At 42.2% G+C, this 24,117-nt stretch overlaps 1 protein-coding gene across 4 annotated transcripts in view; it reads left to right on the top strand.

Annotated features, from left to right (window-relative positions):
- The window catches only part of Nedd9 (neural precursor cell expressed, developmentally down-regulated 9), a 160,447-nt gene that overhangs the window by 122,748 nt on the left and 13,582 nt on the right, over positions 1-24,117 (top strand). For all 4 annotated transcript variants that reach the window (XM_013036500.1, XM_013036501.1, XM_013036502.1 and 1 more), the window contains one exon: positions 8,491-8,937. In XM_013036500.1, the coding sequence (XP_012891954.1) occupies positions 8,491-8,937 (447 nt within the window). The remainder of the gene's footprint in view (positions 1-8,490; positions 8,938-24,117) is intronic.

The following is a 24,117-nucleotide window of genomic DNA, read 5'->3' as shown; positions in this document are numbered from 1 at the left end:
ACTTTATTAGACATTATCAGTTGTGCATTTTGACTTATAACAAGTGTTATTTTATTATTTTTTTAGAAATACACTTTTAGCAATACACTGTAATAGAGTGGGCTGAAGTCTTCTTTTTCTTTGTAACTTAACTCTCATTTCTCTTCCCCGAGTACCTGGATGTTTTAGGGATTTGTCTGGACAGGCAGATAGATATGACTGGATGCCTGTATTGTAATGTTGGCTGAGATCCAGATGGCTGTTTTATTGTTAATAAAACCTATCTTTTGGGTGAGTGGGTGTCAGGACTTCATCATTATATGGCGCCTGTCAGATTTATCTAGGGAAAGAACCCTGGAAAGAGTTGTGCCTGCCTCATGTTTTTGATCCTTTGCCAATACACTGTACTGAAACCAGGCAACCTGAGACGAATGCTTATACATTCTAAGGTTTAATAGAAAAAGTACTAAGTTCTAAAATGGAAAAGATTCTCAGGGAGGGCATGCTGGTCCAAGGGGAACTCCCTGAGGAGGGGAACCAGGAATGATTGCTGGCTCTGCTGCCAATCGAATCCAAGATCCTCTGGAATATGAAACAAAGATATTGGGTTAGATTGATTCCTTCTTACTCTAGAATTCTACTATTCTACTAGTTCTGGTGAAGTTCTGGCTAAGTTTCTCGTCCACCTTTAAGACCCTCAGGGATTACTAGTGTAAATCTCATGGACCACATATGAATGGAAATTTGAACTTTTAAATATATATATATATATATATATATATATAATATATGATCATCAGCCTCATAAGAATTTAGTTCATTTTCCTTAACTATTGTCAGCAGTCAAATTCATCTTCCACAATGAGTTAAGAAATAAGAGAAGCAAGCTTGGAAGTTGAATGTATATGCAATCTATTCACCCATTTGTAATGTTTCTTACAGAACATAAACAATATGCTTTAGGCTTTTGCTGGATTTACACTAAACAAATCTCATTCTATTTATGCTTTTGTCTTCTATCAACCTGAAAGTGGTGATTATTTAAACACAAGTAATGATAAGAGTCTAGCATTTGAGGAAACACTTTTCCAATCTCACACCGATGCTGACCTTATCTTGTTACCAAATCTGCCCCAACTGAAGTTTCTTCCAGAGAGCTCTATATTCAGGTTTTCAATGAACATTAGAATTTTTCACCTGCTGTCAAGAAATAACCTCATTTTGCTATATGAACTATCAAAATGACACTCAGTTCCAGATGATCTTACATCAAACAGGAATAGACCAGTGTAGCAGAGATGTTAAGATTCCCAAACAGAGCCTTATGGGTAACCATAGACTGAATACTCCCTAACCTCACACATAGGAAATATAAATGGTGTATTGTGCAATGGCAGAAAGTACCTTTGGGAGAAATTCATTTTAAAGCACCTGCCAATAAGAAATGCTCCAAAGACAATGCTGTGGCTAAAGTTCACAGAGCTGGGAAATCTAAGAAAACTTGAAGACTCAGGGCAAAGAGAATGGAGTAAAAAGATTCAACAAAATCATGTAAGTTTTTTGTCCATCATTGGGATTTAGAAGATCACTTAGCAGAAAATAAAACCCATTGGCTGAACTGCAGTCCAGGTGCTAGATGAGCCTTTAGTGGTGATAAGTCTGACTGATGTTTGATGGGATTCTACTGTTGGCATTTCTATGGGCTAATTCAGATTATCATAAAAAGCATGTTAGAATATAATCAACAGTTATTACCCAGAAGACACTAGGATCATATACCATATATACAAATTCCTATATTAGAAGTTTCATGTCTTCTACTTAGTAATACCAAGAAAAATCCATGTCAAAAATATCAATATTCCCAATGCAAGAATCAAAATCCTGACACTTGTGCATATACATATTTTCTGACTGCAGCTCTTTCTCTGGTGAAAGCCTACATAACCCACTTCATCCGAGGAGATGATAAAGAGGGGAGGAGAAATGTAATTGAAAGGGTTTGACCCCTCTCAGAGCAAAGCCGACTTTTATCTGTACACACAAAAGCACAAGAGCCTGTCTTTCTTTTCCCCAGTGTGCCCTGAGGCTGACCTTGGTGATGTTCTTCTCTCAGCTGCTTCCTTTAGAACTGATTTCCTTGACAATGGCCATTTCCTTTTAGTGGGTCTGTTTCTCAAGGTCTGGCCTTTGCTATGCTTGTATGTGTGCATGTATGAGAGTCTACCAGCATCCCTGGCTAAGCTTTGAAGGGATTCAACACAGCAAAGTAGTGTTAGTTATCATGAATGTGGTAGCCGTGAGGCCTTGGCAGGATCCCCTGTATAAATATAGAATGAAGCAAAAATAATAAGAGGAAGCAGAGCCATTGATGATGCTATCAGCCTTAGTGAGTGACACACCAGCCATTGTGTCTCATTTCTTTCCAAAGACCAACATGAATGGTCATGGAAATTACACGTCACACCTCTCTACACTGGGAAAAGCAGATAATTTCCCTGGCAGTGGAAATGATAAACTTTCTTGACATTTTGATAGCAGAGATGGGGGCGGGGGAGAGAAGGGAGAGGCAGGGGGAAGTTTCATGGGGTGGGGGGGGGATTAATCACGTGACCTAAGCTTTGTCTTGTACTGTAATTGCTCCCAACTTTTCAGGCATAGCTTGGGAAGCAGGAAGCGCAGAACTGAAATGTCCTGGGAAATTATTTGAATGGTGCTCTGTCACCTACCAGACACACACAGGGAGAGAAACCCTTCAAAGAAACCATTGTATCTCATCTCCCAGGGATGGTCAGTTACTCTTAAGCCTTCCTGTTTGCTCAGTAGTTGTGAACACTGGGTTCAGCGGGTCAGGCTCCCCATCTGCGTCATTGTCCTGTTTAAACAGGGAGGGGCAGGCATTTCCCTGATTATGGTCGCCCATGCTCTTTAGTTGTTAGGCTTGAGTGACTTGGACATACCATTTATCGTTCTGCTTAGTCCATCTCTGTCTGCACATGCATCTAAAAGTTTTAAACACATGTCTTGTTGAATTTCCTAAAACACAATCTTGCCCTCCCTGCAGAGAACTACGAGATCAGAGGCTAGAACCCATTTCAGTGGAGCAATTATTGAATGAGCCTGCATTTTGTTTCAGACACTAGAATAAAGTTTTGGAAATGCAAATGAAATTAGACCACATCCCTGAATTTAAGGAGTGCATAGCCCTGGATAGGGTAAGCTGTACTGTAAAGAAATGGTTTGATAGGAAATGGAAGGGAATCAGATCTGTTTGGGTTAGAAAACTATTCTGGGGGCTGGGAAGGTGGCTCAGTGGTAGAGTGCTTGCCTTGCATGCATGAGGCCCTGGGTTCAATTCCTCAGCACCACATAAGAAAAAAGAAAAAAGCCGGAAGTGGCACTATGGCTCAAGTGGTAGAGCACTAGCCTTGAGCTGAAGAGCTGAAGGACAGCACCCAGGCCCAGAGTTCAGGCCCCACAACCTGACCCAAAAAGAAAAAGAAAGAAAACTATTCTGGTTGTGTGAAAGGTTAGTTTTAAGGTAAGAAGAGACTTAATGGAGGAGAGGAGAGCCAGTTAGGAAGTGATTGCTGTGTTCCAGAAAAATCAAAACCTGTCAAGGAAATAGCATAAGAAATGTCTAGTCTAATGCTATGATAGGGATTTGGGTGCTTTCTGTGTTGAGATACCATGGTGCACATGAAATTTCCTTTACAGAGCAGGGGTAGAGAGAAGTGCAAGGGACTTTGGAACTTAATCACCTCATGGATGGTGGGGGAAATGGTCTGAAATGGAGAAGGCAGAGAAGAAACAGAGGGACTGGGGACATGGCTCAAGTGGCAGAGGGCTTGCCCAGCAAATGTGAGGCCTTGGGTTCGAACACAGTACTACTTAAGATGGGGCAAGATTCCAGAAAGACAGACAGAGAGGGAGAGGGGGAGGGAGTGGGAGAGGGTGAGAGAAAAAGAGAAAGAGAGAGAGAGAGAACAAGGAAGTGGACCATGGAACCATGGAAGAACTGAAATGAAGAATTTCAAGAAAGCATGAGGTAGGGATTGCTGTTAGACTGCTACAAACAGTCCTGGAATGAGTTTATAGCCTTAAATCTAATCTCCATTAGAGGCACAGCCTTTGTTAACAGGTACATTTATTTGACTTTACTAAATACTGTCCTAATTCAGGACCTAGAGGCTGGAGGCCCACCTTCTTATTCCCAGCCCTAAAAACTTCTTGCCTGGTGACATACAAAATCATTAACATCTAGAGCTTTCTCTTGTTCGGTTGTCAGGTGAAAGAGCTAGATAGACTCTGCCTCATCTGGGAGAGTCCCTATTGGCTTTCAAGTTCTGTGCCCTGTGCTGGGCTCGGCTCTAGCTGTACTTCCAGTATCTAGGAGCTTATATCCAGCTGGGTATAGAATTACACAGCTGCTCTCTCTCCTTGATTTGTTTCTGTGTTGACTTTCCCTCCCCTGGAGATAAATATCAGTGGGTCTAAGGGTGTTGAGAAAGAGCAGATCTTGAATAGACAAACCAGCCTTTCTGAGAGCCTAACTTTGTGCCCTCAAGGAATCACACCTTTCCTCTAAAGAAGTAGAACCCCTCTCCCCCACCACACACACACACACACACACACACACACACACTTCTTTCCTGAACAGTTAACTTTTCTTGATTTGACTACTTATACATTAGTGAAATCCTTGTGCTGTGGCTGAAGGTGATTTTATCTTTTTACTGAAATAGGGCTCCAATATCTGTACAATACACACACAAAAGCCAACCTCTTTCTTCGTAATTTTCCCTGCTTTATAATACGTTATATACTGCTGGGATCTGATGGGATTTATCCATAATTTACCAAGTAATAAAATTATTTTGTCTAGGAAGATCTCTTGGATGAAATTTGTAGTTTCATGATTGCTGTTTATTAAAAAAAAATAGGAGTGGTGGTTACTAGCGCTTACTATAAACTCAGAGACATGTTGCTTTGAGGTATCAAGTTTTTATCAAATGTAATTGTGAGCTAGAGAAATAGCAGATATAGGCTAGGCATGGAGGTATATGCCTTTGGTCCCAGATACCTAGGAGGTAGAGGTAGAGGAAGAAGGGTTCTAGGCAAATTTAGTATAACAATGTATCAGAAAAAAAAAATTAAAAGGCATAAGGCTTTGGGGCATGGTTCAAGTGGTAGAGCATGAAGTGATGAGTTCATGTAGCTTAGTGTTCTGGAAACAAATTGAACCCAAAATCCCTAATTCTGTTTCCACCTCTGCCTACAACCTATGACTGTGGACAGATCTATGAAATAGATAGGTCCAAGTAATTTCTACAGTCTTTGAAGCTGTGTCTTCTTGCGGTGGAGACAGACTGGGTATAGACATTAGCCCTCCATAACTTTCCCAGAGGAAAAGTTATTGCCTTGACTTGGAAAGTTATTTCCAGTCAAGGCTGAGAATAGCTACCAGTCTATGAATGGATGTTGGGCTGGTACTGGGTTCCTTGCCACCAACAACCATGGGAAGTTTTCCTTGAATCCTTATTTCTATAGTTACTAGGGAAGAATGGAGGGATGTCATGGGCAACAAGGAAGCAGAGACCCCCCACAATGCCCACCATGGGCTGATGGGGACGGGGCTCTGAAGCATGCCCAGAAACAAGCAGCTCCTGAGGCTTATGTGGAAACATTGGCATGCTGCTTGCCAGGATGGGAAGGTTACTGGGACAGGCAACAAACAATATCCAACCTGACTCCCACATGGGGATTTCTATCTGCCCTTGATCAAGCATGCTCAGTGCTCTCTTCAGAGCCTCTTGGTGTTCCAGGAGTTGGAAGTGACCCAACTCCCAATGCCTCCAGCTGATTTATGCTGATTGAGTGTGTAGCCCTTTACTTGTCTATTGTCTACTGGGCCCAAGTTTATTGCTTCTGGTTCCATTGAGGGGTCTCCTTACCAGCCACTCCCTGGTATTGACTTTTGGCCCAAAAGAAAGGGAAAAGAAGAGAAATAGTCAGCTCCTTTCCTGCTCTGCAATTGCAGTCCATCTCTGGTAGAGTTAGTTTTCCCTGAGATCAATTTGGTAGAAAGGACCAGAACTTGTTCTCTATAATATCTATGACTTTTCTAAATGAAAGAACGTCCAATTACATACTCTTCCAAAAAAGGAAGAAGAAAAAAAAAAGGAGGAAAATTTAAAGCCACACAGTATCCTCTAATGTTTCCACAAACTAGAATAGAATGTTACCCGATTTTATCTTTTTGTACACTTCATTGTTAGAGAGAACCCAATGAGTCTGTAACTACAACTGCTAAGTAAAACTTTTACCTGAAACACAAACTCCTTAGTTCCCTTTTAATTGCCCTTACAGCTCACTTAGCTGTAAGTTATGAGCTCATAACTCATGGATTTCAGTCTATCCTTAATCATCACAAAGCTCCTGACACCATTATCTGTGGCTTTGTCTCCTTTCCTTTGGAAAGGAACATGATTCGCTAGGCAAAGTGTCATATACCTCTAGCCCCAGCACTCAGGAAGCTGAGATCAGAGGGTTCTTCGAGTCTATAGGAGTTTGAGACCAGTCTGAGCAAAATAAGAAAAGCTGCTCATGCATACATACATGCATAAATGGACCTTGCTTAACAGTAGTGGAATTGGACCTTATTCTCAACTCCAGACTAGAGGCAGATCTCCCACACAAGCTACACACATAGCCAGCCAACTGCCTAGCAGAGAACAGTATATAGTGCAAGCCCTATGCCCTATGGTTACCAGCAGAGCCCTGAGGAAGGAGATGAATGAATTCATGCCTGTGTGAAGGAGAAGAAGGCTGAAAAAAATTATATAGAAATATATATATATATATATATATATGTGGACAGGATATATATATATATATATATATATATATATATATATATATATCCTGTCCACATTTCTAGAGAACAAAACAGGGGGCAAAGGCCAAACTAAACCAGCCTCCAATCCCACGAATATGTTATGTTGTGAAATAATGAGACAAGCATGCTTTTGGCCTCTATAAATGACCCACACTGCCACGACAGCAGCACATCCAGACATAAAAACTCTGGAGAGGTCACTCTCAATTTCTGAGTGTCTGCCATGAATTCAGCCGTTCCTGACTTCTCTGTGCACTGGGAAAGGGGGGGGCGGGGAGGAGAGCTGGGGGGGGGGCCTGTCGGGCAGGCATGCAGGAAAGGCTGCCAGTGAGCTGGGAAACATCTCCAACGCCAAGAAACGAAATCTTCAGAGCTTTTGAAAGGCTTCCAGGAATGTCAGCATGGACTGGCTGCCCGCTCTCCACTGAATGCCTACTTTGGCTGTCTGCTTAGTACTGAATGTGCCAGACAGACTTTCATACAAAGCGAGAGAGTGTTTGGGGCCCAAGACAGGGGAAAGCACGGCCTTGCAGATGTGAATGGTGAGATTCAAGAAATAGGTGATAACGTGACAGGATGAGGAAGGCCCACAAGAGAGGAATGAGCAAAAGACCGGGCAGGGAAGAGCTAGCATCTACCTACAAGTGAACACATTCCTGGTAGTTCCCCACTGTCAAGTCTGGAGACACAGCCCACTACCACATTGAATCTCTGCTTGATTTTCATGACACGTTTATATGCCTTGGTTGTAGATTCCCTGTCCCCCTCCCGCCCAAAAAGAAACCTCTGAATCATAAAAGGTATTTTAAAGTTCTGCCAAGGCATATTTAAGTGTACTTTTTTTTGTCGGTTGTAGGGCTTGAACCCAGGGCCTAGACCCTTTTGCTCAAGGTTAGCGCTCTACCACTTTGAGCCACAGCACCATGGCCAGTTTTCTGGTGGTTAATTGGAGATAAGAGTTTCACAGACTTTCCTACCTAGGCTGGCTTTGAACCAGATCCCCAGATCTCAGCCTCCTGAGTAGCTAGGATTATAGGTATGAGCCACCACCACCCAGCTCTTAACTGTACTTTTGTTCACATTTCAACACTAAATATAATGCCATTTTTAGTGTAGGTTATTTGGTATTTTCTTTTATTTATTTTTAACCTCTGATACATGGAAAACAAGAAAGAAGGAAAGAGAAAAAAGAAGGAAGGAAGGAAGGAAAGAAAGAAAGAAAGAAAAAGAAAAGTACATCTATCCGATTAGGTTGGAATGAGTTATTCCCTTCCGCTCACTTTCTTCTAAAAAGGAAGACAACCGCTTTGTGGAGTGAGCCATTCCCTAGCTTGTTAGCAGTGCGCCTCATAATTCCTTGGCACAGTGCTGCAAAGGGAGAGATCTCTTCTGGTGTCTCCAGCTTTTCTGAGGAGGCAGTCTGATGTCATTGGTGGCAGATGTGGTATGGATGAATCTGTCTTTTGTCTGCACCATCTGTTTTCCTTCTCACAGGCTATTGTTCAGATTTCTTCTTCACTTTTTCCAGGAAGTGTGCGTTTCCTAAGAGCCTAGGCTATTGAGCATGAAAGCTAATATTCTAACATGATGTCCTTCTATTCTTTCTTTCCCAGAATCTTATGGCAAGGGCATTATATGATAATGTCCCAGAGTGTGCTGAAGAGCTGGCCTTCCGTAAGGGAGATATCCTGACTGTCATAGAGCAGAATACTGGGGGACTAGAAGGATGGTGGCTGTGCTCTCTACATGGTCGTCAAGGCATTGTCCCAGGAAACCGAGTGAAGCTTCTGATTGGTCCTGTGCAAGAAAACCCATCCAGTCTTGACCAGCCTACTTCTGGACCAGGGCACCAGACTTTGGGCCAACAGAGGCTCTATCAAGTGCCAAACTCACAGGCAGCATCTCGTGACACCATTTACCAAGTGCCACCTTCCTACCCCAATCAGGGAATTTACCAAGTACCCACTGGCCATGGTTCCCAAGAACAAGATGTTTATCAAGTGCCACCATCAGTACAAAGAAGCATTGGAGGCAGCAATGGTCCTCACTTAAGTAAAAAGGTAAGTGAATAACTACAATTTTGTTTCTGCCTTCTTGGAGTTTCCCCGTTTAGACCAATAGAAATATTCCCACCAGGCTCCAGTGACTCAAACCTGCAATCCTATCTCCTGGGGATGTGGATGGAGATTGGAGATTACAATTCAAGGCCAGCCTGGGCATACATTTAAGACCTCCATCTTAGTAGTTGGATGCAGGAGGACAGCTCTGGGAAGCAAAATTGGCAAACTTCAATCCAGAGCAGCTTGGTATACATATAGATTCTATCTGAAAAATAACAAAAAGGACTGGGGCAAGACTGAAGAGGTAGAGCACCCATCTAGCAAGCACAAGGCCCTGGAACTCAGAAAAGGAAAAGAAAAAGAAATATTTTCAAAATAATAACTAGAAACTTCCAAAGAACAAATATACCAAATGCTCTAACTCATCAATCAAAATAAAAAACATTTCTTGAGCCAGGATAGCCCAGACTGGCCTCAAATTTACAATCCTCCTGCCCTAGACTCTCAAGTGCTGGGTTTGCAGGTGTGCACTACCATATGCTGAAACAAATTTTTCTTGAACTACCATGTGCGAAGTACTATTGACCTACAGTCATTATAAATTCCCATGTCAGTCTGGATGGTACTGGTTCATAAATTATTGATCTTCATCTTTCTCATAGCTCTGCTGATAGACCTGCATTCTGTGCTCAAATAGTTTCCAATCTTTTCTAGTTCTTCCTTGAATAGTGCAAGACACCAAACTGCACCTAAACCCAATGTTTCAGCAAGGCTCTCCCTTCCAAAAGAGGAATCATGACTTTGTTGGCCTTGCTAGACAAAGAATCCAGCAGAAGTAAAGAGAGAACACAGACTAGGAAGGTTATCTCCACCAAGAGTTGTGCGCTTGAAGTTTGACTCCTTTAAAACAATAGCTACTAGTAGATTGGGAAGAAGTCATCCCTGTGACTTTGAAATCATTTCTGAGATAAGCCTGAGGTGGGAGTGAAAATAGTGCAGCTTAAATATTTTGGAAGACATCAAGTTTTAGAAGAATACAAGAAAGAGGTGGTATATTAGTGAAGATCCCATCACTACAACTAAATACCTAATGTAGTTCACACAGTTTTAACTGCAAACCTATGTATATTAGACTTATCTAATATACATATACTTATCTAATTCTAACACTTACACTGTACCAGGATGTTTTGTTGGGGATGTGTGAGAGGGATAGAGATTTACATTGGATTCCTTAAAATAAAACAAAACCATAAATGCATTTCCTGATCATCTTTTAATGCCCCAAAAGTGTGTTAGCAAAACACTTACCAAGGGCACACAATCAAGAGTGTACATCCCCTAAGAGAATTTCTTCCAGAAGAGGGAAACCATTTGTTGGACTTGAGTTCCTCAGGCCAGCAATCCCTGGCTAGAGGTAACAGATTGAGCTATGACCTTTCAAAGTCTTTCTTACACCAGTGATTTGAGATTCAAAGAAAAGGCCAAACTTGGCCTTTATCTCTAGCAAGGGGGTGGGGGTGGGGGCAAGGGAGGAAGAACAGTTGAAAGGTGCAGCTATAAATAAATTCTTAGTCTTGGTGGCTTGCACCTTAAAAATAGCTCTCCCTCATCTGAACTGGTCCCAGGCAGACAAGGGAGGCCAGAACAGGAAATGCCTGGCTGAAAGGTGATGGATCCAACTTTCATCATCGTTTATTTTGGCAGGAAGGTGACATGTTTTTCTTTTTAGACTCATCGTCTTCAGTTCCAAGTCTGGGAAGTCTTAGAGTTCAGACTCTTTCCTATTGCACATACGGCCCGGGCACTGTGGCCTTTCTCCATGGCTCTCATCCTTACAGACAGCAGAGGGTCTGCCTTTCCTTTCCTTCCATTAATGTCAAGGGTGCGGCGCTGGGGTGACGCTTGGACACTCACAGTCCGTGCAGCATTTTGTCTTTAGGAAAGAGCACTTTGTGTTTAGGAAAAAGGCAGAGTCCTTTGGGAGCAAGCCATTCCTGGAAGAAAAAAAACAATACAAAACCCTGACAGCCCTTCCTCAAAATGCACAGTGGAAGTGAAAGCAATGGTGGTATAGGACCCCATGCAGTGGGAATCAGAGCTGATTCATGGCCAAGATGGAAGGGGTGGGAAGGACATGTCTGTCCCCGCCCCCCGCCAAGCTTCAAGTGTTCTCCATGACACTTTGACACCCCCTTAAGCATATCTTAGTGTCTTTGGGTCTGAAGACTACATGCATCCATCTACTGTTCCCTGGACCATCTCACACCTCCAAAGGAGTGAGTTTGCTTCTGACTTCCTTTCCTCCTCACTCAACCTCTGCCTCTTCCTTTTCTTTCTCCTCCTTCATCTCTTCCTTCTGCTCCTTTTCTTCTTTTCTCTTTCTTTTCTTCTCCTTCATTCTTCCTCCTTTTCTCATTTATACTCTCTTTTTAACAATCCCTTGCTGTTGTTCTCACTCCTTTCTTTTACTTCCCTCTCTCATTTCCCTCTTTCCTTCATGCCTTCCCTCTGCCCTTTCCTTGTCTCTTCTTTTCCCTCATTCCCTCCTTCCAGCCTGTCTTCTTCCATCCCTCCTTCCTAGTGGAGATGATGTGGCTGCTAAGAAAGGGTTCTAACCTTTTGCCAACAGCATCTGTCTATAATGTCTTCTTGATGTGAACGTTGGTGGGGAAGGGGGGGTGTGGTCATACTAAGCTTAAGCCACAACCCCAGAAGATAATTTCCATACAGAAGGGATCAGTTCTAGTTTGGTGTGTGTGTGTGTGTGTGTGTGTGTGTGTGTGTGTGTGTGTTTTCAGCAAGTTCTGGAGTTCTTATTTTAGCAGCTCAACTAATGTTTTCTCTTTTAATTTTTCTCTTTGCTGGCTTTACTCATTTCCTTTTAATTTCTCATCTGTAAAATGTTGGTAAGGCCAGTACTAAATGTTCCTAGTCATTGAAGCTGTGGTCTGTAAAAGTCTTTCAACAAGCAAGTGAGGAGGCTGTGGCATTTATAATGAGAGGCATAAGCACAGTGAGTGGAAATGCAGATTCCCACACCTTTGGCTCCAGTTGTCATCACGTAGGTCCGAAGAGGAGTCCAGGAATCTGATCTCATTGAGTCCCTGCTGAGTCTCAAGGGAGGTAGCCCAGGACCACACTTTGAGAAACCCTGCAGAGGATGATGGACTTGGGCATGTTCCAGCCTGGTTATGATTCGGGGCTTTCCATAGTTCAAAATTCCCTCCATGTTGCTACAGACTATGAGCTTCAGAAGTTGTATTAACTATGGATTTTTTTTAACCAGTAGATCATTTAAGAAACAATACAATGAATTATGCCTTCTGTCATTTCAACCTTGCTGTCAGGGGAATTTCAGCCTTTTCCCAACCTCCTGCAACCCATGCACCGGAACTGACATTCCTCACCCACTAACTCAGCACTGAGCATGAGAATATGCTCAGATAACCCTTCCCTTAGCAAGGAGACCGTGTAAATGTGTGGACTCTGACTCTGGGTCATGGTGTTTCAAGCTGTGCATCCTTTGGCAAGTTACTATGTCCTCTCAGCTTTGACTCTTTCATCTGCGATGGTGCAAATAAAAAAAAATGTGTGAATAATCACCTCACAGGGCTATGGAGAGAATTAAGTGGAACAATATAAAGCCCCCTCCATAGTGTCTAATATAGTGAGAGCTTAAAAAAATGACCTTCCTATCACGAGTTAGTGGCCAATGCTTGTCCTCATAACTATGTGTGAGGCTGAGATTGGGAGGGTCATGATTCCAGGCCAGCTTGAGGAAAAATGTTGGAGAGACGCCATCTTAGTCAATAGCTGGGTACTATTTCTCACCTATCATTCTAGCTACTGTGGGAAGGCTAAGTAGACAGATCATTGTCCAAGTATACTTCTGGTCAGGAACTCAGACCCTCTGTCAAAAACAACTAGCACAAAAAAGGCTGGAGATGTTACTCAACAGTAGAGAGCCTACTTTGTAAGCACAAGGCCTTAAGATCAAACCCTGATACCACTGCCAAAATATTTTTTTTAAAATTTTAATGGCCTTTCCTTTTATGTTTTCTTTCCTTTCTCAGAGTTTGTTCGCAACCATGTTACCTGTGAGTGTTCCTTACTATGGAAAAATAACATATTTTTGGTTGCTAGTATCCACTATGCCCTTGGAGCACTTGGCTCTCTGATTCAGTAAGAATTCTGCACAGGCTAGAAAAGAACTCTCAGAGTTATCTGAAAACCTTATACACTGACACCTTTAGTTCACTTCACTGGTCTTTTTTTCATGCTGAATTTTGTCCACAGGGCTGGTTTATCCATTAGGTTTTAGAGGCAGAATGCCCAGGGCCTATGAGAATGTTTGAGACACAATCAAAAGAACCTCTGGCTCCAAGGTATTAAACATACACCAAAAAAAACCCTGGAAAAATAGGAGTTAATAAACATTTAGACAAATAACTAGGAAACAGAGTCATGTCACACTCATTAAATATTCTTAGTGCTCATGCCTATTCTGTGACATTTGAAAACAATTTGTAAGTTTGATTTTTCTCACTTTGCAAAGACTTCTAAATATGCATGGTGACTGCCAAGATTTCTCCGGCTATTCTAAATTAAATGAGTTTCCAATATCGAGCCATTTGAAAAGCTAAATTAGAAAAAAGAAACATTTTCAATGTTTGAAAGGCAAAACTTCAACTTAATTTAAGAGTTTGGTTTGGATTGTAGCCTCTCAAATGCCCCAAAGCCAAAGGCCTATGGAGATCTGAAATAATTAATTTTTCAGCTTCAAAACTCAGTAAAATGGCCATGTGAATTTTCTCATTGCTGCCTCATCTGCACTGGGGATCATGAGTTTCTCTGATAATTCTCTGGATCTGTTGCTTTAATCTGAATTGCAGGGATTAGATTTGTTTTGCCTCCTACTAAAGAACAGTTGGAGCTGGGCACCATCCTAGCTACTAAGGAGGCTGAGATCTGAGGATCACAGTTTGAAAGCTAGCCCAGGCAGGAAAGTCCATGAGACTCTTATCTCCAACTAACCACCAAAAGCTGGAAGTAGAGCTTTGGCTCAAGTGGTAAAGTACCATCCTTGACTGAAAAAGCACCCAGGCTCTGACTTCAAGCCCTAGTACTGACACACACAAAACATAAAATAAAGATCAATTGAGGGATAATAGTTAACTTCATTGAGGTATTTACTATTACAGGACAGTCAGGTAGCAAAATGTCAGCACATAGATATTGCCTCTGTGAATGAATAAACAAGGGTGAATCAAGAAACAAAGCAGGAAAGTTAAGCTAGCCTTTAAATTAACCACTAAAAAGTGATTCTCTTCTTCTAGCCATCTACTACCACACTCTTTCCATCCATGGTCCAGCTCATTACCATGCATTATGACAGGTTACATCCAGTAGTTTCTCATCAGACAAGTCTTTGAGAATGTCACCACCCACTTTCTCCAATAATAACTACTTGTACATAATAAATAGACCCCTTAAGCAAAGTATGACTGATGTAAATTGGGCTTGTGTGGGGGCCTAACTTTTATATGCTTTGCACAATAATGACAGAAAGATTAGTTAACTCTTTTATAGTTATCTAAAGAGAAAATGGTTAGACATAGTAGACCATAACTGTAATCTCAGCTACTTAAAAGGCAGAGACAGGAGTATCAGTTAATGAGAGTATATGCAAAATATAGGCCAAATGTAATGACTTACACCTGAAAGCTACTTGGGAGGCAAAGATAAGAGATCATAGTCTAAGGCTGGCCTTGGTAAAGGTGTGAGACCTTATCTAAAAACAAACTAAAGCAAGAAGATGGAAGGAAGGAAGGAAGAGAAGGGAGGGAGGGTGAGAGGGAGCGAAAGAGGAATAAGGAAGGAGACTAGACTTCTACTGAATCTGAGAGCTTCCTTTTCATGTACTATGATTTACCTAGAATACCATACACACATCTATTCTACCTCTGAACTCCTATTCATCCTTTAAAACCCATTGCAGTTTTCATCTCATCTGTAAAGCTTTGTCCCTGAAATCAACAGTTTCTTCCTTCTTGCTAGCCCCATAATATATGTTGTAAATATCACTGACCTCAGGGAGCTCATGGTCCATTAAAATACCACAATGCTCTTCTGTCATGATGTATCATAGTCTAGATTGTGGCAAGTACTGCTTTCGAAGATTTTGAAAAGCTCAACTACTTTTTTTTTATTTTGGTCAGTCATGGGGCTTGAACTCTGGTCCTATATGCTATCCTTCAGCTTGTCACCTCCGGGCAAGTGCTCTACTACTTGAGCCACTTCTGGTTTTCTGGTGGTTTATTAGAGATAAGAGTCTCACGGACTTTCCTTCCCCAGGCTGGCTTTGAACCTGATCCTCAAATCTCCGCCTGATGAGTAGCTAGGATTACAGGTGTGAGTGACTTGCACCCGGTTCAACTAAACTACTCTTAAGACTTATCAAGGTTTCATAATGTCATCTTTATGACATTATGAATGTAGCCGAATGTTGACAGGAAATGATTCAAAGATTTGAGCTCAGTCCTCCAGACTCATTCCTAAAAGGTAATATAAGAACCAGAAATACATTTGTTACAATATCTGCATCTTCTTAGACTGAGTCATTACAAATTATACACACACACACACATAATTGTTAGCTAAGAAACCAAAGACCTCCTTTGTTGGAATCTGAGGCATGGTGAAATCTCATTACCCAACTATCACCTCAGATACCACTAACAAACTACTACATATATTAAGCAATATGACTTGTCTATGAACAAGTAAATATAGATCGAGAGGAAATGAATGCTCCCAGAGAGAATAAAGTCTAACTTCATCTTACTTTCTTTTATTCCCTATATCTTCTCTCCTCTTTCTCTTCTCTCTCCCCCCTCTCTCTATCTTACCTTCCCCTTTCCCTCTCTCCTCTATCTGTCTCTGAGTGTCTCTCTGTCTCACTGTGTGTGTGTCTCTCTTACACAGCTTAAGAGCTACTTCCGAGACAGGGGGCATCTTCATTTTCTCCACGAATAAACTCAGTAAAGTACCTATATTCCAGAAAGCTATATTTCTATGTAAAGTCTCATTTAAATAAATTTTTCTCAGTATACAGCTGACAGGGCCATGCTGAGAATTGAAATTTCATCTACAATTTCTCTGTTGAAGAATCAAGGTGCATTTTAGATCTTACACAAAACTGGAGGTCCTTGAGCCCAGAAGGGCAGGACATTATGAGCTCACTCTGACAAAGAAAGACTTCTTCCCAGACAAGTCCCCCACGCCCCAAGAATGAGCAAACCCTAACACCTCCTTATAAAATGAACAAAGGTCCTTTTTGTTTGGTCAATGCCAAAGCTTCAAACTCAGCTGCCCTTTGTCATAAAGCTCATAGATAATGCGCATTTCTAAGAGTGCATTAGTAACTTCTTATAAACCCCTAGCAAGGCCAACAGAAGCTAATCTCCCTTTTGCAATGATTTCATGCTACGTGACTATGCTATCGGAGTGGGTAGGTAAGCTACTGGGCACAGTGTTGTGTTTGACTAAATAGATAATGCTCTGTGAGAACAAGAGAAGTAAAAATGTGCTGATTTTATTTCAGAAGAAAAATGAAATTATATTAGTCAACACTATCTTTTAAACAGACTTGTCAGGGTTCCTGGTGTACAATACCGACCTTAAGAATGTCAGAAAGCAAATGTGCTTGGTTCTAAGTCATTGAACCCTAAACATGATTGTTACGATGACATCTTAGAAGTGTTGTATCTGTGCGATGCTTTGGAAGGAGTCCAGGTAGGACACAGCAACTCTTCCCCCGAGGTCAGACATGCCTCCCATAACAGCTACAAAGACCCAGATCCAAGGGGTCCACTCTTTACAAGACCCAACAGAATGTCCCTTTTGGAAACAAAGGAACCACAAGCAATTCTGTAGCTGATTTATTTATTGAATAATTTTTATGATATTTGATTTTCTCATGTATTGGCCTCGTTTTTGTTTTCAGATTCATTGACTGTGGCCATGTTAGTGGTGGGCATGAAGTTTCCACTCTTTCCACCATATTCTTCAAGGTGGTTTCAAAGTAAGAGTACAGGAATGACCTTAAAAACCTCTGGGCCTTGGCTCCATATTGAGACATTGTACATGCAATAGCAACTGGGCTTCTCAGAGGCTTGGAGGGAGGGATGTGTCACAGCCTTTTTGCACAGGTGGGCCTGAAGTCTGCAAAGCCAGTCAACCTATGGACATAATTTTCTGCCTCTAGCAAGAGACTGGATTGATATCTGAGCCCACGTCTGTCTGACTCCAACGTTAATGATTTCTACAGCCTAGCTCATAGTTGATGTTGCCAAGCCCTAAAATAAGAGGACATACTTAGACATTTCATTAGCAATTCCAGCTCACCAGAATTCTGGGTGCTAAAAGCTTCCTGATGGCCAAAAAGAATTACAGTTGTGGCTGAAGGCTCCCACTTCAGGTCCAAGGAGGAGCAGAAATGTCCAGGAAACTTGAGTTAAGAAACATGAGCAAGTCCTGCCTCTCTTCAGCTGTGGTCATTTTCAGGGATCCAAAGGTCATTTTGAGGGAAGGTAAGGGGCACCACTGAGAACATTGTCAAGAGTTGTTCTCTCCGCCATCTTCTCAAAGGGGGATTTCAAATTTCTCCAAATGGTTAACTTCATTAGACGTCATGAAATCCCCTAGAATGGGTTGATTTGAAAGGGAACCCACAAAGGCATAGGAAACCCAGATTTCAAGTTGTGTTTCTCACATACGGAAGTTAATTTCTTTGGGAGCCTTTCTTGGTGAATTTCTACTAAATCTCTAGTACATGCTTCTAGTTCAAGCCACAGGATATTAAGGAAGGGGAGTGAGTAGCTGAACAACCACCCCTACCCCTACCCCAAGTTCTCATTCTATTCTTTAAGTTATCTCCCTAGAGCTTTAGTTCTGCCCACTGTGGTGTGAAGTTAGGGTTGGGTTCTCTCTAATGGTCCTTGCTAAAATTTTATGATCCAGACATCCTTATCTGATGTTTCACAGAACGATCACAACTCAAGTCATAAACAAGTTAATTAAGAAAATAAAATTAAAAAAAAAAACTAGCCAAGTGTTGGTGGCTCATGCTTGTAATCTTAACTACTCAGGAGGCTAAGATCTTAAGGACTGGGGTTCAAAGCCACCCTGAGCAGGGAAGTCCATGAAACTCTTATCTCCAATTAACCACAAAAAAAAAAAAAAACAGTCAGAAGTCGAGGTGTGGCTCATGTGGTAAAGTGCCTGCCTTGGGATAAAAGATAAGGGGGGCTGGGAAGGTTGCTCAGTGGTAGAGTACTTGCCTTGCATGCCTGAGGCCCTGGGTTCGATTCCTCAGCACCACATAAGAAAAAAGAAAAAAGCTGGAAGTGGCGCTGTGGCTCAAGTGGTAGAGCGCTAGGCTTGAGCTGAAGAGCTGACAGGCCCAGCGTTCAGGCCTCACGACCGACCCAAAAAAAAAAAAAAAAAAAAGCTAAGGGAAAGCGTCCAGGCCCTGAGTTGAAGTCCCAGCACCAGCCCATCACACACACAAAACATATATTCCAACTTAAGGTGTCATTTCATGGCAATTAAGGTTTGTCAAATCCTTTGTACCTTTCCCTTAGGGTCCATCCCAACTTGACACTCAGAACTGGAGTGTCTTTTAGAAGCTAGAGCCATGTTAAAAGATGGCAAGGGTAGGCAGGGTTTGGGATGTGAAGTCAAGAAGGAGGCAGCATTTGACCAGACCTAGGCTCTGTACCCAAGAAAACGTCCAGAAAACTTCCTCATTAACAAGAGCTCCCCTGATGCCTTGCCATCAGTAGCTAAGAAAATACCTTGTCCTGGAACTCATTGTTGTCTGCCATTTTCTCCTGTCTTAGGCTTGACAGTGGCCCTTCATGGAGCAGCTGTCTCTCAGTATAACAGCCCCCTTGAAAGCTGGCTCTTGGTTCTGGTACCTGAGCCCTTTTCCCATCAGCTGCTCCATACTTCCCATTAAGATGTGAGAAGTTGGGGCTGGGAAGGTGGCTCAGTGGTAGAGCGCTTGCCTTACACGCATGAGGCCCTGGGTTCGATTCCTCAGCACCACATAAGCAAAAAGAAAAAAAGCCGAAAGTGGCGCTGTGGCTCAAGTGGTAGAGTGTTAGCCTTGAGCTGAAGAGCTGAGGGACAGCGCCCAGGCCCAGAGTTCAGGCCCCACCACCGGACCCCCCCCAAAAAAAATAAAAAGATGTGAGAAGTCACAGCTCTAGGAGAAAACAATATAAATAGGCATTTGGTTCTCCAAATTCTCATCCCTCACTTCCTTCACAGAATCCCCAGCCCCTTTAGAGTAATCAGTGAGCATCTTTCTAAACTTCATTTCAAAGTCTATGAGTAGGGCTCTGTGTCATGCTGAACTTATTTAGATACAAAGAGCCTAAATGCTGTGTCTTTAGAGTGTTCATTCAAAAGAATGTTTTGGTCCATTAGGATATTAAAAAAAAAAAAAGTTGTCACAGGCTGTATTCAGCTTTGTCCCAAAAAAGACCTCAACCACTTGAGAAACCCAGACGTCATTTCCCATCAAGTTCTTTCATGTTAAATGCCTCTAGCTGCTCTTTGGCGCTTGGTCACTCCATAACTAAATATTGCTTTAGCACTCACTACACAAAAAGCTTCCTGAACACAGCAGGAGGACGGGCAAGGGGCTCAACAGTCAGAACTCTGTTTCCACCGACTGGTTTGCCACACAGCGCTGTGTCAAATGAGTCACTCCAGAGCCCTGTTCCACTTCTGAGTTCTCATATATAACTCTTTTCCTCATTTGGAGAAAGAGGCTAGATGTGATTTAGGTGTGGACAGCAAAAGGCTTAGTTCTCGCAGACAAACCAACCATCCAAGTATCTGGGAAGCAAAGTAAATCTCTTTCCAAAAATAGAGGTACAAAAGGAGCATTAGGGAAGGGTTAACCCCGGACATAGCTCCGGAGGGTGTATTTTTTAGGCCAGACTCCGTTTTTATTATATTGTTGCTATGCAAGTAAATAAATGAGCTCACTGCTACACCCAAGCTGGCCAGAGAGAATTTATAGGGAATTAATAAATCTAGAGTAGGCAACATGTGGCTTTTTCCTCTCTTAGGGAGAAAAAAGAAGTCAGAATCTTGGATTTTTCAACAGACAACCCTATGTAACTTTATGAAAATCCACCTCCCACTCCTGGTGGGCAGGCAGTAATGGTGCTGATGCTGCATTTTCTGGAGTTTTCTTTAAATGGAAGGGGTCAGATAGTTCACTTAAGACAAAGAAGTTCTTAGTAAATGTTAGGCTAATGCTTTTTAATGACATTGAAGGGAACTAAATCCTTTCTAATAAGCAGTTTTTGGAAATCTAAATATTCCTCTTAATGCATGAAACCCAAGGAAATGTAACATAAATAAGTCAAGTAGCTGGTCAGGAAAGGAGAAAAGCAGGAAGCAGTTTAATTATACTTTCCACTATGCCAGGGCAAGGAAATCAGTGACTGCTGAACATACTTTCAAATTCAGACAACCTTGCTCCTAATAATAGCAAGGTTGTAAATGAAAACTGTCATCATGATGGCAGAGTGGCACTTTGAAACCGTTCATCAGTTATCTATCATATTTCTGGAGCACCACCTGAGTTGCCTAGTGCTAGTGCCTGTGGAGGCCACTGGGCAAAGCACTAATGGCTGGCTCCCCCCCAGTCCTGGCTGCTCCTGTCAGGGATCAGCTACACCAGCCGGGAACCCAGTCATCATCTAAACAGTAGAGGCAAAGGATTGCACAATGTGGATCATTTCCAATGTTGCTTTGCACTGCAGAGATTCAGAGGCAAAGAATCATGGTACACAGAAATGACGGCACAGAATAGTCACAAAAGTTATGGTTAGAACTGTTCTAATTTCTGGGTCCCACGATGGACTTACAAGAAAACCCCTTCCAAGCAGAATTCCTTATTGCATTTAAGCATTCTGTTAAAAGTATGAAAATGTAGGTTGGGTGCCAGTAGTCTTCACTTATAATTCTAGCTTATTCAGGAGGCTGGGACCCAGAGGATCGAGATGTAAAGCCAGTCTGTGTAGAAAAAGTCTGAGAAACCCCATCTCCAAAATAACCAGCAAAAAGCCAAGCTAGAGGAGGGGCTCTATTGGTAGAGCCACACCCCAGCAAGCAAGAAGAGCAACTGAAAAACCCTGAGTTCAAACCCCAGCACTACCTAAACAAAATTAAATATAAATAAAATGTATAAAACTTACGCCTTTATGATTTGGTAAATTTTTGTTGTTGTTGGTTATGAGGCTTGAACTCTGGGTGTGAGTGCTGTCCCTGAGCTCTTCAGCTCAAGGCAGGTGCTCTACCACTTGAGCCACAGCGCCACTTCCAGTTTTCTGGTGTCTAATTGGAGATAAAAGTCTCAAGGGCTTTCCTGCCTGGGCTGGCTTTGAACTTTGATCCTCAGATCTCAGCTGCCTGAATAACTAGGATTACAGGCATGAGCCACTGGTGCTGGCAATTTGGTAATTTCTGATGAATACAAAGAGCAGAACCTTGCAATAACCGTGGCTGAGGTTTAAAGGTTTACTTTAAACCAGGAACTTTGTGTTCTGTGTCTAATTCTAACATTCACAATAACTTAAGAGATAAATACTATTAGTTTCACTTTACTGATAGAGAAACAGGCCTAGAATGATAAGTTCTGTGGCTGTCTTGGTCTCATGGCTGCTGCAGGGTAGAGCTGGAATTCTGGTCCAGCTCTGCCAGCCCAACTGATATCATCACACCTAGTTTTCCTATGGCTCTGTCACACAGATTCTCATGACATGATGCCATCACATGCCTTCAGCACCAAAGCAAGCAAGACATAGGTTTGTTTTTTTAATGTTCTATTTCCCTTCCGATATCAATGTAGAAAGAAGGCTGCTTGTTTTAGTTTCTTTTCCCCCCCAAACACTCTTCCATCTGTTTCTGGCCTGTGGCTGAGGCGATGGGAAAAAAAGTCAAGTGTTTGTACCACCTGCTGACGGTGTCAGCCCGACATTGTGGATTGGGGCTGTTCAGATCCTCCTTACCCTGCCATGGTGATTTAGCCACATGAAGAACATTCCTCATGATTTCATTTTCTCATCCACATCTAACACTGAGTCTGCTTCCTGGGCTCCCTCACATGCCCAATGACACCACTTATGACTGTTAAGATGGAGCTCTGTCTTTTGTACCATGGACCCTACTCAAGTTCCTAGAGCTGCGCGAAACTGTGTTTATTCTATAAAGGGAGACATTGTTTACATCCACACCATCTTGCTTAAAACCTACTGTAGTCAAGGCACAGTGGTGAATCCTGCCATTGATGTTTCAATGAGTAAGAAATGGTGTCGCTGACCCCACAATGCTAAGAGAAGAAAAGAGAATAGAGAGGTACAACAGTGAGTGAGGGCACAAGAGAAGAGCCCTGTTAGAGATGCACAGATGTCACTCTCCAGGAGTTGTAAGTACCTCCTTGATACTGCAGGGGATCATTTACCTGGTAAGAGACACTGGGCGAGAGAGGCATTCAGCATAGCCTTGGGAATGGAATTTGGTCTAAATATTAGGAAAAGCCAAAGACTGAAGACTCTACATTAATTGACGCTCAAGGATGTGCAGAGTGGTTCAGTAGTTCCTAAGGAAGGAGGGCAAAAAAAATGCATCGATAAAGATGGAGGTGAAGACAAGCAACCCCAGAGCCAGAGACATGTTTAACTTGACCAAGATTCTGTTTTCAAATTTTGACTCAATCCTAGCAAGCCAGGGTTTCTCGGTTTTCCTGACAATTTGAGAGATCTGACAACATAGGAAGCACTGGAGGAGGGAACAGCTGTTAGCTGGAGCAGAGGCCTCACTACCTCTTTTTGGTAGGATGTCTCACCATCACAGAAAGCCCAGCCGTTTCTCCCCTGTACCTTAGTTGATGGCCTCACAAGCATGAGTTGTTTCTACAAGTTCAGACAAACTGAACCTGGAAATATCAATGAAGAGCACCAAGAGCCTTTTTTTCAACCCACTGACTCTCTCTGGTATTGGTTCTCAAGGTGCATGTACTCCAGCCACTTGCTATCCATACAGAGACTCTCTTCTTGAAGTTTGAGGATGCATTGCTCTCAACATTATGGGTCATGAAAATACAGCCATCCCTCTGATATCTCCGGACATTGGTTCCAGGCTCCTAAGGAGTCCCAGGACCCTTATTAAAAAAACAAAAAGGAAAAATAATTTTTGTTTATACCTTCATCGTGATCTCCCATAGACTTTAGGTCATCTCTAACTGGCTGATAATATTTGATGTGTAACTAGCTGTTGAGGGAGGAATAATGAGGGAATTAAAGCCTGCACATGAAAGCTTTCCATGTATTTTCCACTCCAGATTGGTTGAATTCATGGGATGGGTGCAGAGCCATTAAAAAAACCTCCCCAAACAGCCTGTGTGCCCAGGATCTGAAGCTCAAAATAGTGTGAATTAAAATCCATTAGTGTGAGATTGGGAAAGCTGAGGTGGTTTTGCTCATTCTTACATAAATAGATTCATCAGAGACCTAGTATACCCTCTATCTGTAGTCTTTTAGTCCTACTGGGCCAGGGCCCATGCCTTGGAGATTGACTGATGGACTCTTTTTCTCTTATAAGTTTTTATTGAGCCAGTGAACACTGACTGAACATGCATGTATAGTATGTTGTTAATAATTCATATGAGTTGATAAAAAGTTTAAAGAAGAGAACAAAGAAAAAAATTGCATTTGTAGCTCTTCCTGAAGTGTCTGTTTTGAGGGTGTCCTCTTGGTTGACAAGAGCGGTATAGTAGGTATACTAGTATACTAACATCTGAGCATGGCTGGACTCTTCCTGGGGACAGGGACAGAAAATCCATCTCTGACATAGAAGAGTCTCTGTGAGGTGAGCAAAACATGGTTGCAGTATCATCTGGCCCCCAACAGACCTCACAAGTGATCCCCCTCAAGCAACACTAATGAATTAAGAGGTCAGTTTGGTAATTTCCAAGGTTAAGCCCTTGTAACTATAAATAAATACAGAGAATGAGAGGAATGCAGAGAAGGAAAACAAACAGAAAGAAAAAGGGCAGTGAAAAAACCTGACTTGGTTTCATTGAGCTACTTCATT

This window comes from Dipodomys ordii, unplaced genomic scaffold (genome assembly GCF_000151885.1).
Source record: "Dipodomys ordii isolate 6190 unplaced genomic scaffold, Dord_2.0 Scaffold296, whole genome shotgun sequence".
Taxonomy (NCBI): Eukaryota; Metazoa; Chordata; class Mammalia; order Rodentia; family Heteromyidae; genus Dipodomys; species Dipodomys ordii.
Note: the sequence above shows the minus strand (reverse complement) of the source record. Positions and strands in the feature narration are given on the sequence as shown.